General features: G+C 35.5%; 2 protein-coding genes across 2 annotated transcripts; both read left to right on the forward strand.

Annotated features, from left to right (window-relative positions):
- The first annotated feature begins 240 nt into the window (after window positions 1–240).
- Window positions 241–1133, forward strand: LOC119071313 (glutathione S-transferase-like). The gene is made up of 3 exons (XM_037176193.1): window positions 241–488; window positions 552–719; window positions 782–1133. Exons 1-3 carry the CDS (start codon window positions 338–340, stop codon window positions 1090–1092), a joined length of 630 nt encoding a protein of 209 aa, XP_037032088.1. The 5' UTR covers window positions 241–337; the 3' UTR covers window positions 1093–1133.
- A 3390-nt stretch (window positions 1134–4523) lies between these two features.
- On the forward strand, window positions 4524–9292 carry LOC119071414. The gene is made up of 9 exons (XM_037176291.1): window positions 4524–4844; window positions 4906–5073; window positions 5134–5276; window positions 5335–5495; window positions 7452–7649; window positions 8466–8563; window positions 8633–8800; window positions 8859–9001; window positions 9072–9292. The coding sequence occupies exons 1-9, from the start codon at window positions 4694–4696 to the stop codon at window positions 9237–9239; spliced, it is 1398 nt and encodes a 465-aa protein (XP_037032186.1). The 5' UTR covers window positions 4524–4693; the 3' UTR covers window positions 9240–9292.
- Window positions 9293–16954: the final 7662 nt, after the last annotated feature.

Raw genomic sequence — 16954 nt, forward strand, 5'->3', positions numbered from 1 at the left:
TCCTAAATATCGAATTGCAGCATGATGACATTGCAAGCAGTAATGCATGATTTGGGGATTATACACAGTAGCGATTAATGTATGATTTATCCACACGTCCACAAGCAAATGAGGAGACATAAACAAAAATTTTTGGTTTTTAATTAATTATAATTTTATTCATCTTTTTGGATTTTAATTAATATTAATACTCTCTTAAGAGAGTATATAAGAAAAATTAAGCGATTGTCGATTCAGTTGATAAGAATACCTCGACAAAGTCGGTCTCGGAAACACCAAGTTGTTTGTGCTGTGAAACATTTCCTGTTAACCTGTATTAGCAATTAACCGATTTAAAATGTCTGGTCCATCGAGCAATCCCAGTTACAAGCTGTACTATTTTAACTCCAGAGCATTAGCCGAGCCAATTCGGTATTTGTTTGCCTATGGTGGGATAGCATATGAAGATGTTCGAGTGGAAAGGGAAGACTGGTCGAAAGTGAAGCCGAGTAGGTTCAAAATTAACTTTTAGTTAATGTAATGGTTCAGTGAAAAAAATTTAATTGATATAGCAATGCCAATGGGACAAATGCCAGTCCTAGAGATAGATGGAAAACGAGTCTATCAAAGTATTGCAATTTCACGATATTTGGCCAAACAACTTGGTTTAACTGGCGCAAACGATTGGGAAAATCTACAAATCGATAGTGCTGTTGATACAGTTAATGATTTACGGAAATGTAATGTGATTCAAATTATATGTTGCCTTAGTTTCACTGAACTTTAATTTTAATTTTCATAGTTATGGCTGCCGCCCATTTCGAAGCTGATGAAGCTATTAAACAAAAGAAAAAGGAGACGCTCCTTAACGAAACGGTTCCATTTTATCTGAGTAAATTGGAAGCACTTGCAGAGGAAAACAATGGTCATTTAGCTGTGTCGAAGTTAACCTGGGCTGACGTGTACTTTGTTTCAATGATAGAACTGTTCAAAGTTTGGATTGGACCGGAATTATTAGCCAACCACCCGAACTTGACGAAAACAGTCGAAAATTTTCAAAATTTGGATTCTATTAGGGATTGGATAGAAAGACGACCAGTTTCTGAGATGTGAACGTTTATGTTGCTGAAATTAATAAACATTTAATTTACGTTGCTTTGTTTCGCTTTGAATGAAAATATTGAGTGGTCTTATGGGTTTGGACACAGCTCTACTACTAGCATGAACACAAGAAATATTTGGAGGCAGGAGGCGTGAAGACAGGAGTCATGATTTGTTAGTGTGAATAAAAACGCACAACACATGCATGTAATCGTACACGCAGGCTATTTTGACGTTGATATAATGAGTGTTCGAGCTAGAAGGGAAAAGGGGAACTGGTTGACACGTTATGTTATTTTTATTGGAAAATGATGGACATGTAAAAGTCCCGAAAAACGGTGGACGTAATTTATGGACAGCTTCTTACAAATGCTCAACATACCTTCGTCGAGACATAATACAAAGTTGCAAGCAGCTATCAACCATTTCTACCAAACAATCTTCGAAACGAGCCGTCAGAACAGTCGGAGCGTTTGCTGCGACTGAGCCCCGTACAAACCCGTACATCTATTGCGCACGTGACCCTACTTCGTCCGTCGCCCTACTCTTACCGTAAGCCTATTGCGCCCGTAAACGTCGTAAATTCTTATGCAATGTGTACGTCTTAAAAATTGCGCATAGCGCAATTACGAAGCCCCGTACGACGTTCCTTTCAAAAGTAACACAAACTACACTTCCCACTGATCAGTGATTTTGGAATTATCATTTTCACCTATTTATATTGATTTTACAAAAATCCAAAATGGCGGCCGACGGCCATTTTGTTAGGAGGTGGAAAGTACAACGGCTGCTTTACATTCGTTAGTACCTTTCAAACAAAAAAAAATTCATGAAATTCGGTTAAATTTTACTCGAGATATTAACAAAAAACACCACCTTCACTGTACGGCCGAGTAGCCACATATAAGCTCACTCCAAGAGACCTAGCTCACGCTCCGGTAAACCGAATTTCATAAACTTTTTTTTCCCTGATTGGTACGGTCAATACCTATCTAATAAATCAAAATCCATCTAAATCCGTTCAAATTTGACTAACCTACAAGCAAAAACGGATTGCCGCCCTGTACCTAGTTCACACCAAGGGGTCTAACTCACGAGTCGGTCATCCAATTTCCATAAACTTTTTTTTTTGGATAGGTATTGCAAATACCTTTCATTTGATGTATCACTTACAAGTGTAGCCTTTAAATGGCCAGAGACATCTTTGGAAAACGTTAAAGCACTTATGGGGCCCCAGCTCTGGAGGGGTCGACCCAAAATCGCCCATCTTCGAACTTAGCCTCACTATTTCAACTACCTTTCAGGGGAAAAAAAAATTTTGAAATCGGATTTGATTTACTCAAGATATCGACGTGACAGACGGACAGACGGACAGACAAAATTTTTATTGCGGATTCGTTATCTATGAACATAGGCAAACACTTTGCCCTTACCGTCTGCTTCGAATTCCATCAATTACACACGGCATCGTAATCCTATAAGCCCCTTCGTACTTCGTACGGGGCTAAAAAGCCGGTTCATTATAAATGAAATACTAAAATGTGAAATAAAATGTTAAAGAAATTCAACCAAACGAAACTGATACGCTGCCCTAAATTGAATTATTAACTAAAACTTTCGCTAGATGCGTATATTTGCTGCACACCTGCACTACAGAGTTTCACAGTTCTAGTAGCATAAAAATCTATTGCAATGATGCTACCAAAACTGTAAAGTTGTATCTCGAAACAAAGTCCGAGATCCGAGACAACGTCCTGTACTACAACGTATAAAATACTATTATTTGATATCTGATTTATATGTCTGATAATTTGCTAACTCTACTGCAAAGCACATAAAGATAATTCACAAAAATATTTTTCTGCAGAAATCTCTCGAAAGTGTTAATAATATATTGGAAGTTAAAGATTCAATACTACTCGACGCTGCAGAATCATGTACCATCTGTACAGTAGTAAGGTATTTCAGATTTTTATAATTTCTAAGACCTTATATAACACTCAGAGTTTTGATTGTCATTACACTCTAAATTTCGACCACAGGAACATTTTTGCAAAGGGGGAAGCAACAATGGAAAATCTTGTCCCACCATTCGACTATTCGTTAATTATTCACCCATTATTTTCCCTTCATTTGCTGACATTTCTCTTTTTTCGCCCGAGTCTGTCCCACAAAAATCGTACGAGGACAGTAATTTTTAATAATTTTCCATCTTTAAACTTCTTTTTTTGATAGCCCGAAATTATTAAGATTCGAAAAGAATTTTCCTCAAGTGTATTCAAACTTTTTAGAAAGCTTTTTAATTTTGTTCCTTACATCGTTCAATTAAACAAATTTTTGTTATATACTTTACCTCAGGTTCATACAATAACTGATACTTTACCAACCAACATCGAGCTGGAAGAGGTGCCAGCGACTTGTACCACATTTCTATCGGTATTTTATTATTTTTTATCTGTACTTCTTTTATCGGTAGTTTATTATTTTTTATCGGTAAAATTGAATTTTTCTATCGGTCGAATATAAATATCCCATACTTTACCCGCTTAAATTAAACACAATCCGCAATGGAAAAAGTTATGAACGTTAATCTAAGCGGTTCTTCCTAAAAAGTTCAAATAAAGCTGCAAAAAGAGTCTATAAAGTTGAAGCATTATAATTTGATCGATTCTATTCATTTTTAAATAATTGTAGTTTTTCAAGAAATCATTTCGAAAACATTACAGTATAAAAGCTTACACATGCGCATTAGAGCTGTTTACTCGCGGTATACCTGCGGGTAATCCGTTCAAATGCACGTGTCTAAGCTCTTATACTGTAATGTTTTCGAAATGATTTCTTCGAAAACTAAAATTATTTAAAAATGAATTAAATGAGTAGAATCGATCAAATTATAATGCTCCGACTTTACTTTTTTCAGAATGAAATTTCAGAATGATATTACCGTAACCAAATTTTCATATTCCTTTTATCAGTTTAAGTTTTAAAAGCATTGGATCAGACTAATAAAAAAAACGATTTTCCGAGAACTGTGTATAGTATGTAGCGAATGTGTGACATGAACAAAAGTGAAATTTGTGTATCAGCCTACGCAAAAATAGAGTTTTCCAGAATATTTGTCGATATATAAACTCAATAGTCATTGTGAATTAGACATGAGTATAGTCAGATTGCAAGTCATGCTTTAACACTACAACTACTAACATATGACTATGAAGCCAAATAAACCAGCTGCAGATTTAATTTTATAATCTTCAGTTTCTCGAACCAAACGTTTTCATAAAAATGTATGATTGTATTTAACTAAAGAAAGAGAGACACACACATTCATGGCACCCAGCAAATGTTCTATATCATCATTCTACCATACATAATACGTTCCAAAAAGATAAAATTTAAGCTCTAATATTAAAAATGTTTTTGATTATATGAAAACTTTATTATAGTTATAAAATCGGTATACAAGCACACACAAACTCAGTTGCTTGTTCATGTTCATCAACGTTGGAACATAATAGAATAATAATTCCGTTGGAGTGTTTCATTCTTTGTGTGATATAAAAATAATTCAGTTTTTAGTTCGAAAATTATAATTACCTGCAGTTCTTTCACAATGGCATCACCGTCAGCAAATCCAACATTTAAACTAAGCTATTTCAACATCAAAGGTCTAGGCGAACCCATACGATTTCTCTTTGCGTATGGTGGACAGAATTATGAAGATAACAGAGTGTCCCATGAAGATTGGCCAGCCATAAAATCAAGTACCTTTTTTGTGAAGAAACTTTTGAGTGAATGTTTATTCATAGAAATTTACAACCATAGCAACTCCAATGGGTCAAATGCCTGTCTTGGAAGTGGATGGAAACGTAGTTCACCAAACCGTGGCCATTTTGAGATATTTAGCCAGACGCTTCGGTTTGGCTGGAGGAAGTGATTGGGAATCGCTCTTAATCGACACTGTTGCCGATACGATCACAGACTTCCGACAAAGTATGAACAGTTTTCTTTTTCTTTATCAAATGAGTCTAATAAAAGGCAAACTTATTACAGAGCTTTCAGCACCTTTTTATGAAACAGATGAGGCTGTGAAGGCTAAGAAGAAGGCAAATATCCTTGCTGAAATTGTTCCATTTTTTCTAGGAAAACTGGAAGAAATTGCTAAAGAAAATGACGGTCACTTAGCATTATCCAAGGTATACTTGTAACTATGCCACTTTGTTGAAGATTTTAATAATTTTGTTCTTTCAACAGTTAACTTGGGCTGATTTATACTTTGCCTCATTGCATGATATGTTGGAGTACATGATTCAAAAGAATTTCTTGGAGAAATATCCTTACCTAAGAAAGGTGGTTGATAATGTCTATGCGGTTGACTCAATAAAATCGTGGATTGCAAAGCGACCAGTTTCGGAGTATTAATTTGTATTGTTAAGCGTTAAATGGCAACCCTCAATTGTTTGTTTTAATAAACTAATGCAAATCGAAATACTGTTTTAAATAACTATTATTCCTCGGGAAAAAGGGGAGATTGTATTTTTCGGGTAAGTTGGGACCAGAACATAGCGAGCAATATCCTCGAAAAACGATGTACAACTTTTTTCCATCGTTAACAAAAGCTTTTTCGGTATATGGGCAATTTCAGCTAATAAGTGGAAATTGCTATCAGATTTTTCTCGGTTCGCTCCTGGAGCTTTTTCATGTTCTAAAATGTTATTTAGGTATGAATGCGTTGCATGAAAAACGTTGTGTAATCTCTGATTGAGCGGCCTGCGATCCAAAAATATCAAAGTTTGAAAATAATGTAACGTAGACAACAAACAGTGGAAATTACCATATATATAAATTCCACAGTCGTGTGTAGTGTATAGTCAGAATGCAAGTCATCGTGTTTAATAAATATTTAGTTTAAGCCTACCTTAACACTACAACTACAAACATATGACTATGAATCAGTCATTTGAACCAGTAGCAAATTTTATTTGATAATCGCTAGTTTCACCGACGAAACGTTTTGATGAATATGTATGATTGTGTTTAAGTAATTAGAGAGAGAGAGAGAGAGAGAATTAACGTTGTATATTAACATACATAATACGTTCCAAAAATATTAAATCTAACTTTTTTTAGAGCTATCGGTATCATTTTATGAAACGAATGAGGCTGTTAAGGCTCAAAAAGAAGGCCAATGTTGAAGCTGGAGTTGTTCCACTTTATCTAGGAAAGCCAGAAGAAATCGCTAAAATACTGACGGTCATTTAGTGTTATGGAAGGTGATACAATTTGATGATATATGTCCTTTTGTTGACTATTAACAATTCTGTTCACTCAACATTTAACTTGGGCTGATTTATACTTCGCCTCTTATTGCATAATTATATTGGAGTACATGATTCAAAAGAATTTCTTGCAGAATAATGATATTTCTAAGAAAGGTGGTTGACGCAATTGACTCAATAAAATCGTAGATTGCGAAGCGGAGTGTTAATTTGCATATTAAAGTGTAAAACAGATATCGTCTGTCATCAATAACGACTCTAGGAATAGAGGACAAATATTAACTAACCCGTTCTTGTCGCAGAAAGTATATTCAAAAAAATGAAGTCAAATATTTGAAATTAATCTCTTGAAAATAGTTAGATCAAATGAAGTAATAGATCTGATAGTAGAATTGCTGATATTCTTGCCGGTTGTGAAATGAATTTTGTGCCACCGAGAATTGAAATACGACTCTTTTCAGCACTCATTTTAGTGTTGTAAAGTGACTTATTTCAGCACCCGTTTGATGGGATATTTCAACACTCAAAGCAGTGTTGTTATGGAATTTGTATGAGTTATTACAACATTCGTTTTAGAAAATGCAAAGCAATGTGATCGATCAAATTTGAAGAGTGATTGTTTACCCTGAAAATTATGATTTTTTGGGCATTTGTCTATTTCAATTCTCGGTTGGCGCAAAGCGCACAAAGCTTGATGTGTTACACGTATTGAAATGAGATTTTTCCAGCACACGACCCAATTTTCCTTACTCGCTCCGCTCGTAAGGAAAACTTGTGCTGAAAAAATCAACATTACAATACTTGTAACACAACATACTATTCTCTCCTACAACTCGGAACATGTTTCTTTTCTTAGTATTTTATATAAAATTACAAAATTGAAATATTTCATCATAATGTGAACTTTAATTTTCGTTGCATCGGTTCATTTTCAATATTAATTTCTCAGGAAAATTTGAACTCCCACAACGAGGTATATTTTGAGTTATTTTAGAAAGAAAAAAATTTACCGAAATAACTCACTCTCAGTCAAAAAAACATGTTTCGTTGAGAGAATTTATCAATAGATAAGAATATGTGTGCGGCGTAATACATTCACACATTTTGGAATATTTTGTGTTTAGAAGTCCATATATGGTTCGGAAAAATATTAAAATCAAGAGTCACTGTTCAATATCCCCATTTAACTTTCCTTTTGTTTGGAATAAACAAACGTCCAGTTGAAGTATATAAAAAGAGAATAAATCGGACCGCAGTTTATTTACTGTTTGATTCTCCGGACTCACTAATGTAAGTAGCTAATAATATTGCTAATGTAATTAGTTTGAACATTAAACACAGCATTTGATTGCGTGGTCAATGTAGTGGAAAGTAATTAGTGAATTTAAGAAATATGTCTTATATGTCGTTACTCGTAAATTAGTTGTTGCGAGTTTTTTGTGAACGAGTCGAATGCGAATGGTGTAGTCGCAGAGACCAAAACAATAATTTACAAGCAATTACGTATGTTATAATACAGTCTAGCTGAATATAAAAACGCTGTCTCACTGCTATGAATAATTTTTTACATGCTAACCGTCAACATGACATAATATTATTGAATGTATATAACCAAGTTGGCCTGCTCTGTTTCACAGGGGGGTCCAAAGTTCAGCTGGAGATGGGTTTTCCTGGTCCGGAAGGCTAAAATATTGGACCCGTATTTTTTTTTAGAATTATAAAAATTAATTTAGGCATGGGGAGCGAGGCATTTGTTCATATACACAAATACATTGGTTAGAGGAGAGAAGATATATAGTGTTTGTATAGTGCATATCTTCTTTACTCCTTTATTAACCAACGCACTTCAAGCAAAAGTGCTTCGAATGACAGCTGCCAAATAGACTATTATTTTGTGTGAAAAGTTTATCCAGATTTTTTACAGTACAAAAATTGATTTGATACACTGTCCAGTTTCAGTACTCTATTTAGAGTGCCACTCATGCTGGAAGTGCGTTGAAACAACCAAACGTTTAAACTGAAGATTTGATTAGAATATTTTTTTGAAATCATAGAGACAATGGACTCACCAAAATCGACTTTTAAGCTTCGATATTTCAATTTTAGAGGATTGGCAGAGCCAATTCGCTTTATTTTGGCTTATGTTGGACAAGAGTATGAGGATATTAGGGTACCGCAAGAAGATTGGCCTGCAATTAAACCAAGTAGGAAATTTTGTTTTTTAATGAAGTCATGTAGTTACATGTCGGATAATATTCTTTAAAAAAATATAGCTACACCATTTGGAAATATGCCAATTTTGGAAGTAGACGGTCAAGCTGCGGGACAGAGTATGGCAATTTTAAGGTATTTGGGTAAACGCTTCGGACTTACGGGCTCGAATGCTTGGGAAGAATTGTTGGTGGATGGAGTAGCTGACACTTTTGCTGATTTTCGTCAAAGTAATTTTCTACTTATCAATGAAATCACCGTTTAATATAAAGCGAAATTCGAAATCAGAGTTAATTGCTCCGTGGCAGGAAACCAATGAAGAAGTAAAAGCAAAGAAAAAAGCCACCCTCGAGTCTGAGACGATTCCATTTTATTTGGCGAAATTGGAAAATTGTGCTAAGCAAAATAATGGTCATTTGGCACTGTCGAAGGTATTATCATTATGCTTACAAATATGGTAAATTGTGTGGTCATATTCGTGAATCAATTTTCAATCCACAGTTGACTTATGCTGACTTCTATTTTGCATCGATGATAGAATCGCTGTATGTGATGATAAAACCAGATTTTTTGGACCAATATCCAAATCTAAAAAAAGTTGTCGAGAATGTACGCTCAATCGAATCCATAAAAGCTTGGATTGCTAAGAGGCCAGTGACTGAATTTTAATTTAATTACTTTTAAATCCATGGAACCACAAGATTTAAATAAATGTTTTTTAAACTAAAAAGTCCAATTGGTTTTACAACATCTCTCACCGATTTGAATACGATAAAATTTATTTAAAATTTTCCTGGAGCTATGACAGGCAGAAAATCGATATTAAATAAGTTTCGGTTTTAATTTGTATTTGCTGGAGCATGCAGTACGCTATCGCCTAATTGGTGATTTCTAGTGAGAATATTTACTCGGTATTGGCTTGGCATTTGTTTTGTGTTGACACGCCTCGGTGCAGGCGGAAATGTTGTCAAGTGTTCATATCCAAAATCAGGCGTCCCACTAAATTTCGGACAATTTTATAAAAATTTCGGACATTTCCTGCAAATATTTCGGACAATTTTTTTCCAATTTTTAATAAATCTTAAAAGAAAAAGTCTGTAAGTCCATCCCACTAAAAACCCCTGAGGTTTTATATGAGTTGATCAGGAAATACGTAAGTTGAAGTTCTCTAAACTAGAGAATTTTTTCGAAGTTTACTTTGATGTGACCTGCAGCTGTACTGATCAGAAACCTGAATAGAGATTCTGAAATATTTACGAATAAATCTAACCAGGTTTAAAACGGGATGGGTTTCTTCCTTAATACTTTCAGGCGAAACAGTTTTTACCGCATTGGTTCCGTTAGGTAGAGTTTCCATTCCTCAAATTTTATACGAACATTAAACTTGACACACTGACCTCTCAAACATCAGTCGCATGTATTTCATGGAAGCAATAATAGGGAGATTGCGATTTTTACTTTTCGTTACAAGTTAAAATTATAAGTTGACCCTTCATATACTTTGTATGGAGATGTTACTTATAATTTCTGCTCTCTACGTCAACATTTAAATTTTGATTCCAGATGTTCGATGCGCCGATGAGGCTTTGTAATTGATTTGAAGTAAATCTATCTGGAATTTATACATACTTTCCTACTCTTGCATTAAAAATTCGAAAGCATACTCGCATCTATTGATGTAATTGAAACTGTTCAGTTGTGCCCATACTGAATAAATGCTTTAAAAAGATATTGGAGTCAGCCAATATGTGATGCAGGGGAGTTAAAGCTTCTTATTGAAATATTTGATCGGATAAAAGCTTAATAACTACTTAATTAGGGACAAAGTATTGATGGAATGAAACTGCAATTAAAAGTACTATGAAGAGCGCCGCAGGCGATTTTTTTATTTAGGGGCTTTTATAGTTTCAATATTTAATTCTGATCAAATCTTAAAGAAAATTTCGGACATTTCGGACAATTTCGGACAAATGTGTGAAATTTCGGACATTTCGGACAAGTGGGACGCCTGATTTGATTTCAGAGTTTTGACAAGCAATGATTAATATTATCGAATCTATTACTTGAGTTGATCCAAATATTTTCGACTAACTGAAATAAAATCTTTCACTTGATTTGTTTATTGATTCGCGTGTGCAGATTATGTTTTCTTCCCGGTATCCAAGTCAACATTTCACTGATTTCGCGGTATCCAAAAATGTAAAAGTGACTTTCCGCTACATACATTTCCAGAGGTTTGTGCAGCTATGATTCGATTTCCCGGTATCCTAAAAAAATTTTCAGAAATTTCCCGGTATACTGGATACCACGGATACACATAATTTGGTTTAATAAAAACAAATTACATTTTGATTATTGAAACATCCTTATAACTATATAAAATTTAGGTTACCAATTGTTATTGTTGATATTAACTCTGACTAAACCGTATTACTTTCTCCATATTTGACCATATACCACAATGTTTATAAGTACCACGTAGCTTTAAAATATCAAATGAAAATTGCAAACTCTTCAGTCAACAGTTAAACCATATTCATTTTAATTACATTACCGTTATTATGATGGGAAAAGTTGACTTTATTTAGCGTAATATCCTTTAAAAGGAAAGTTATCACTGAGAAACCAAGCGTTAAATTTGAAAAATAAAACAAACAGAAAATCGGTCAAGAGAAGTAGTGAATGCTAAAAGTGAATAGATCTCTTCAGTTGACAAAACTAATGAAAGTACCTAGTTCAGTTTGACTATTTTGTGTTCTAACTAAATTACAGTCAACCTCACAAAAGTGGATTATTTTTCAAATTCTGAGAAATTCAACATATCATTTTTCGGAACAATTTAGTCATTTCATTGTGCTTAACTTGAAATATAAACATTTCTTGGTTACTTCAAATTGTTCAATTAACTTTTTAGTCAGAATTTACAGTTTATTCGTTTTCGCAACAAAGAATTCAAATATTACCCCATTTCGTGAAGTTTGTTGTTTTTTAGTTAGCACACAAAGTTTGGCATGCGATCAGTGGTCAAAATTTTGATCTACGGGTAATATAAAAGTTTTTTTTGTGCTTGAAGACTGAAATTCGACGGATTTCGACACGCATTGTACGATTGAAAAGTTCAATTTTTCTGTACTTCTCACAGAGAGGTATTTGCGGCCAAGAATAGTTACTTTCCTAACACATGCTAAAATTAGCATAAGTTAGGAACAAAGTTTTTCCTAAACGACGTGAAGAATAAGCGACGAAGTCGCGATATTTCAACACTAGTTAGGAAAAGTACTTTCTCGGACGCTCTCTACGGCCGAAAATGGATTTTCATACATATTTTTCCGGCCGCGATGAAGTGTGAATGCTTTGTTGTTGAAATGGCTGTAGATTGATTTCTATGATAAGGGTGTTGTTTGTGGTTTCGTATCATTTCAGTTTTCAAGCACAAAAATCGTCGTTCGTGAGGAAAGCTGAATTTTTCGGTACTCAGCTCCGCCTCGTTAGGACAAGCTTACGCCTCACCAATGTATTATGTTTTTTCGTGACCTTCCTATCAAAAACTTAAATTTGGTAACACTACGCCTGGCAACGTGTAAAAACAGAAATCAAAACCAACTGAAAATCTGTGGCGATCCACTTGTCAAACGGATTTTAAATAAATAAATGTCAAACGGAATGTACATGAACAAGTGCTTTGCCTTAATCTATTGATTGTAGGTTGCACTTCGATGACATAGCCACTTAAAGGTTCACAAATTGTTTACAAACAAAAACAAAGAAAACTTTTCGAAATCGTCAAATATACTTCAGAAATGAAGTCAAATGAAAGACAACAATGATTATGTGAACATAATTTAATTCAAGTGCAATAATTTTTTCGCGGCAAGTGACGAAAAGTAGGACTTTCCGTTGCCTTTATCGCGAAAAACGTTTTGTCACATCTAGTGCCTAAAAAAGCATTTATCACTCGGTTGTATGAATAACTATTATCATCGAGTTGTAAACAACGTTTTTAGCAATAAAGAGAACGGAAAGTCCTAATTTTCGTCACTTGTTGCGAAAACGTGTTCAAAAGCAACACCCACATATCGTTGGCCTACTTCGACCTTTAAAAAAATTCCACACATTCTTTCTGAAACAGGTTCAAGAAACCCGCCATCCTCGTCTTCACTGGTATTGAATTCCAATCGTTTATTCCTTGTACGAACAAAGTCCGCTTTCCCATCAAATGCTCAGCTCGAGGCATTGAGGTACATTGAATGACAAGGGGCGAAAGTAAAAAAACCCGCGCCGAAGGCAAGGGCCTCAATCGCACAGGTTGAATTTTTTTACTTTTGCCCCGAGTCGTTCATACTATTTTTTTTTATACCAACATCGAAAGTTGATACGTATCGCAAACAGCAGAACAAAATGTTGAAATATGAAGGCATTTAGCCAGAAAATTTAATTATTTAGCCATCACAACAATAACACACACAAAAATTAACAAATAACTAACAAATCATTCAGCAACAAAAAGTATCAACTTCGTATGTTAATTTTCATGCTTCGGGGCCGAAAATGAGGGCAATTTTTCGAATTTTCTCGGGTTTCCGGCCCTCTGCATGAAATAGTTATTTACGTATCTGTTGTGGACGGTATATTTTAGGCAATTTCGCGAGTTGTAGCCCGAACGAAGTGAGGGCGACTAGCGAAAGTGCCTAAAATAAACCGTCCACAACAGATGCGTATACAACTTTTCATGCCGAGGGCCCAAATTACGAGAAAAATTCCGTAATTTTTGCCCAAGGCATGAAAACTCACATGTGCACCTGTTTGGGACGGTTGATTTAAGGCACTTTCGCTTGTAGACCTCACTTCGTTCGGCCTACAATCCGCGAAATTGCCTAAAATCAATCGTCCAAAACAGGTACACAAATGACTATTCAATAAGAGCACTGGAGCACGCTTTATTTCAATTTTGATCGCAGTACACTTATTGACAAGAGTAGACTATTACATTATGTAGTCGACTTTCGCATTATGTATATTGACTTTCGCTTTATGTATTCTTTCTTTCTCCCCGCTCAAACACATAACTTGTATTTTTTTACTTTCGCCCCGAATTTCGAGGGCGAAAGTATCAACTTTCGATGTTGGTATCAAAAAATTGTACATTGAATGACAAGGGGCGAAAGTAAAAAAATTCAACCGTGTGCGAGAGTTGGAGCCCGCGCCGAAGGCAAGGGCTCTAATCGCACAGGTTGAATTTTTTTACTTTTGGCCCGAGTCGTTCATACTATTTTTTTTGATACCAACATTGAAAATTGATACGTATCGCAAACATCGCAACAAAATGTTGAAATAAAAAGGCATTTAGCCAGAAAATGCGGGGGTCCAGGGGGCGGCAGCCCCCTGGTATATGAAAAATTTAATAATTTAGCCATCACAACAATAACACACACAAAAATTAAGATATAACTAACAAATCATTCAGTAACAAAAAGTATCAACTTTGTATGCTAATTTCAATAAGAACACTGGCGCACAGTGTTTTACAATTTTGATCAAAGTATTCTGCATAATATGAGCGGATTTTGTTGACAACTCGACTCATTTCTCTCATTTTCTGTGACGTCAGTCACTTTCGCTGTTCGTTCAGTTGCGTTCGCTCTTCGTTAAGTACTTTCTCCCCGTGGGATGCATTTTTTTACTTTCGCCCCTCATATGCGGGGCGAAAGTATCATTTTTCAATGTTGGTATCAAAAAAATGACTATTTCATGTGTCGGGGCCGAAAATGAGGGAGTTTCGATATTTTTCTAAGTTTTCGACCCCTTACATGAAAAATTTTTTGAGTATCTGTTTTGGACGATTGATTTTAGGCATTTTCGCATGTAGCCCTCACTTCGTTCGGGCAAGCGAAATTGCCTAAAAACAATCGTCCAAAACAGATACACAAATAACTAATGCTTTGTACGAGTTGACCGAAGGTACATGTCGTTGGCACCCCCACCATTTAGTGCTGCGTAAGGATTAGGCCTATCATTTAGTGCTCGTTTAGTGCTGTCGAATGAGCCCTCACTCGAGTTTGGTCTGGTACTATTCAATGTGTGCAGTCACATATCTCAAACTTTTAAACTTTTTTGATTTGTTTGAAATATGTCAGGAATTTAGTGCTTGTTCAGTATTGGCGAATAGTACCACTTATAAGACTTACCAGACTCTCCTATCAGAGAAAAACATAGTTCTAGGCCATAAATATGTCATTGGAATAGGCTGAGAGTGAATGGACTCGCAACATGTTACACGTTAGGTTTATAGTTTAGTGCTCATTTAGTGCTGGCAAATGAGACCAGTCCCGAGTTTGGTGCTGTGTGTTGAGAGAAGTTATCAAACTTTTTGTTAAAAAAGCATGTCGTTTCAGGGGTTTTGGCTCGAAATTTAAAATATTTTAATTTTATATTTGCGGCTCAATAAAGTACGCATTTAGTGCTGGCGAATGAGCCTTCACTCTAGTTTGGTGCTGCCATCTGACCTGAGATATTTAATTTTTCAAGATTACGGTAAAAGTGTAACATCTCAGGTCAGGTGGCAGCACCAAACTCGAGTGAGGGCTCGCTCATTCGCAAGCACTATATGAGTACATTATCGAGCCCAAATTATAAAATTAAAATATTTTTGATTTCGAGCCAAAACTCCCAAAACAACATGCTTTTTTAACAAAATACTTGATAACTTCTCTCAACATGCAGCACCGAACTCGGGACCGGTTTCATTAGCCAGCACTAAATGAGCACTAAATTATAGGCATAGATTCCAATATGTTAAGTACCCATCCTGAGTCCGATGTAAAAAGTGACATATGTCATACTTTCAAATACATTTTTCTCTGGTCCCTGAACAGCACCAAACTCGAGTGAGGGCAAGCACAACAAAGCGAATTCATTGTCAACGATAACAACTCACCATTGTGAAAATGGCGTCGAAGTGCAAATTCGTGCAACGTTTCTATATTGAATGCCGATTACTTGCGGCGAATATTTCCATATTAAGTGCGTTGCCTTTAACAAATCAATGCTAGCTGCTGTCACGAATTCCCCGAACATACATTTGTGTTGCCACAAGTGCAACGATGGCAACAGAAACATTTCATCGGCGATAAATAGCATCAACTAAGCGTTGCACCATTCGTCTTGTTCAATGTCGGAAGAATTGCTTAGATTCCTGAATGGATTACAGTTACTAATGAGTCGGGTCTTTCAGAGCGTAGGAACTACGAAGAGTGATCAGAGCCATGCTAACACACCAGGATTATCTGATCAAAGCCCAGAACGAGAAGAAAGTTTCGAGAGTGCCGATTGTCATACGTTTGTCTCTGGGTCTATCAAAGATGCCCTACAGTTGCACCATCTTCTGTCACATCACATCGAAATTGTCATCAGGACTTGAAAATTGTTGTTATTTCGAATATTGGAAAGGACGTCAATGTAGACTATTTGGCGGACAAACTGAAGTTGGAGAACACCTAAATCTGTGTATCGCTTTTGTTGCCTAGTGCCTAGTTGACTGTGGCCGACATGAGTTTACAAATACAAAAGCATACGCACCACCGGTAAACTAACGTACCCTGTCTGTCAGCCATTTTGGACGTCTAACAGGTATACTTATACGTCCAGCACTCTCAATTTTCCATCAGTGTGTATATACTTCAGCTAAAAAAAATGAGATGATTCGAACATTCTGATAACAGCCAGAGGTTGTATGGTTGTAATATCGTATAAAATGTCTGTGAGAAAACTATTGTTTTCTATAAGTAATTGGAAAAACGTTAGTACTCTACAAGTTAGTTAGTTTCAATTAAGGTTTCGATTTTGAATATTTTCATAGCAAAAGTAGTGAGTTGTCACCATCTGTGGTTTTTCTTTGTTATATATCATTTATATTACGTTGTGTTAATTCTATCAATTTTTGAATAAATATTTCATTGGTTTTTCATCAGTAGGTAGCACCATTGTAGAATTTCCTGGTGTTCATATCGTGCGGGCAACATCACTAAAGGGCGTATCTCTGATATATCAGGAACTACTGAACCGATTTTGAAAAACTCTATTTACCTGAAAGACAGAACAAAGTAATGCATTTTGAGCCCGACATAAATCAATCGACATCGACTGGTTCGGAAGATAATGTAGAAAAACTGAAAAGCATCTAGAGAATACGCCGAAAAATGCCAATTTCACTAATATTTGTGTTGGGCTCAAAATTCATTACTTTTTACTGTCTTTCAGGGGAAAAAAGTTTATTAAAGTCGGTTCACTAGTTCTTGAGATATCGGAGATACGCCCTTTAGTGATGTTCCCTTCGATATATCCCAAATCCTAAATTTTCAAGATTTGACCTAAATTTGATGATGCTT

This window comes from Bradysia coprophila (assembly GCF_014529535.1).
Source record: "Bradysia coprophila strain Holo2 chromosome IV unlocalized genomic scaffold, BU_Bcop_v1 contig_144, whole genome shotgun sequence".
Taxonomy (NCBI): Eukaryota; Metazoa; Arthropoda; class Insecta; order Diptera; family Sciaridae; genus Bradysia; species Bradysia coprophila.